Source organism: Perkinsus marinus (genome assembly GCF_000006405.1).
Source record: "Perkinsus marinus ATCC 50983 genomic scaffold scf_1104296947860, whole genome shotgun sequence".
Taxonomy (NCBI): domain Eukaryota; phylum Perkinsozoa; order Perkinsida; family Perkinsidae; genus Perkinsus; species Perkinsus marinus.
The window spans coordinates 1-1,729 of record NW_003210433.1 but is presented as its reverse complement, the minus strand read 5'-3'; the positions used below and the strand labels follow the sequence as shown (position 1 = coordinate 1,729).

The 1,729-nt window shown below is 47.3% G+C and overlaps 1 protein-coding gene across 1 annotated transcript; it reads left to right on the top strand.

Annotated features, from left to right (window-relative positions):
* Positions 1-915: 915 nt before the first annotated feature.
* On the top strand, positions 916-1,599 carry Pmar_PMAR023102 (merozoite surface protein 2, putative; the record flags this gene model as incomplete). The annotated part of the gene is made up of 1 exon (XM_002779048.1): positions 916-1,599. The coding sequence occupies one exon, from the start codon at positions 916-918 to the stop codon at positions 1,597-1,599; it is 684 nt and encodes a 227-aa protein (XP_002779094.1).
* Positions 1,600-1,729: the final 130 nt, after the last annotated feature.

Below are 1,729 nucleotides of genomic sequence, written 5' to 3'. Positions count from 1 at the left end.
CACGACATCTCGCATGGGCACCACTGGGGTGCTGCAATACAGCACTGCACTGCAGATGAGTGATCCGTGTTGATCCAAATAAGTGATCTCGGATCACTCAGTACGAGTGATTCCGCCCAATACGAGCTACCACGTAAACACAAATCCTCTCCCTGGTGTTCTGTGACCATGTGCGAACTGCAATGATGTGGAAAATAAGAGAATCCAACGAACCCTTAACGAATGTAAGTCTTTACTAACGACCTACTACCACTTACAATAGTCCATCCATCATTCTCCCAGTGCTGCAACTATACTTATCTATATCGACAGAACCAAAGAACTTTGCAAAATAGTCACCACTCAGAGACTTCGAAACTATAATGCAATGCTCAACACAATCACCAACAACCCACCAAGGTTCGACTCTCGCGTGCGAAATTTCAATTCCTTCTTCCGATTGTAGAACAGCAAAAATTTGCTCCATCGCGGGGTTGCTCATTCGTTAAGCGGTAAATTGCTCCTCTGAAAAGTAGCAATTTGCTCAATAGTAGAAAGAGCAATTTATTGGTTTGCCACTTTTTTGAGCAAAACTGCTAAATTTTGTTACATAGTAGAGCTTCACATAGCGGCAACTTTTATACATTGCAGCAACCTTCTGAAATATAAACAAGCAAACGATATTCATTCGAGCAGTTTCTGTTATACAAAACGGCAAATTTGCGTATTTGTAAAGTGAATTTTACTACTTTACTCTTCTGTATATCAGCCATAGCGTTTTTACAGACTAGCACAACAGCAAAAGCCGCAGGGAATATGCATTCGAGCTAATTGGCACTTTTTTGCTATTTGCTCCTTTGCTATTTTGTAACTGAGCCCCGCTCCTTCCCCTTCGTCATCGTCGGTCTCAGTGTTCTCCAGGACATCACAAACGTGATGGGTAACACCACCGAGTGCGATGCCGAGTGTGCCGCCACCTATCCCGGGTCGTATTGTAAATACTGGCAGACACCTAGCAGGTGCTTTGGCTCCAACGTCCCTTGTTACTGCGGGTCGGGTGGAACAACTGAAGCCCCCCGTAATTGTGATGCTGGTTGTGCCTCGGATACTCCTGGCTCCTACTGCAAGTACTGGGCTACACCAAGCACCTGTCATTCATCCAATGCGCCATGCACTTGCGAGGTTGCTCCAGTTACCACTACTCCAAGTGAAGCCACCGATGAAGTCACTGAGACTACCACAATTCAGGACGGCACAACTGCCGCCCCCGAAGAAACCAATACGGCCACTTCTGTTGCTGTCGACACTACCGGAACTGTAACTACAACCGATGCGGCTGATGTTACTACCGACGCTCCTGTCGAGCCTACCACTGTTGCACAAACGACCAGCGCAGCAGCTCCCTCGGAAGTAACCACATCTCCAGATGTTACTGGAGAGGCCTCATCCACCACATTTTCTGCTACTACAACAGACGATGTCGCCACCAATGCCGCGACTACAGCTGACTTCCCAGTCACGACTATCAGTGCCGCCACCACCGTTGATGTCACCACCGAAGCTCCAGCAACAACGACAGAGGTGACCGATACTCAGGCTACCCCCAGTCCGAGTGTGTGAAGACATTTTGGAATGAAGCTTAGAAGTGTTTAATGAACCGCATTTTGACTAACCCGCGGTATCGCATGCTATTTTGATAACGAGTGAATGAGTATTGATCGAAAGAGTTGCGTCGATAGAGTCGTTCGGC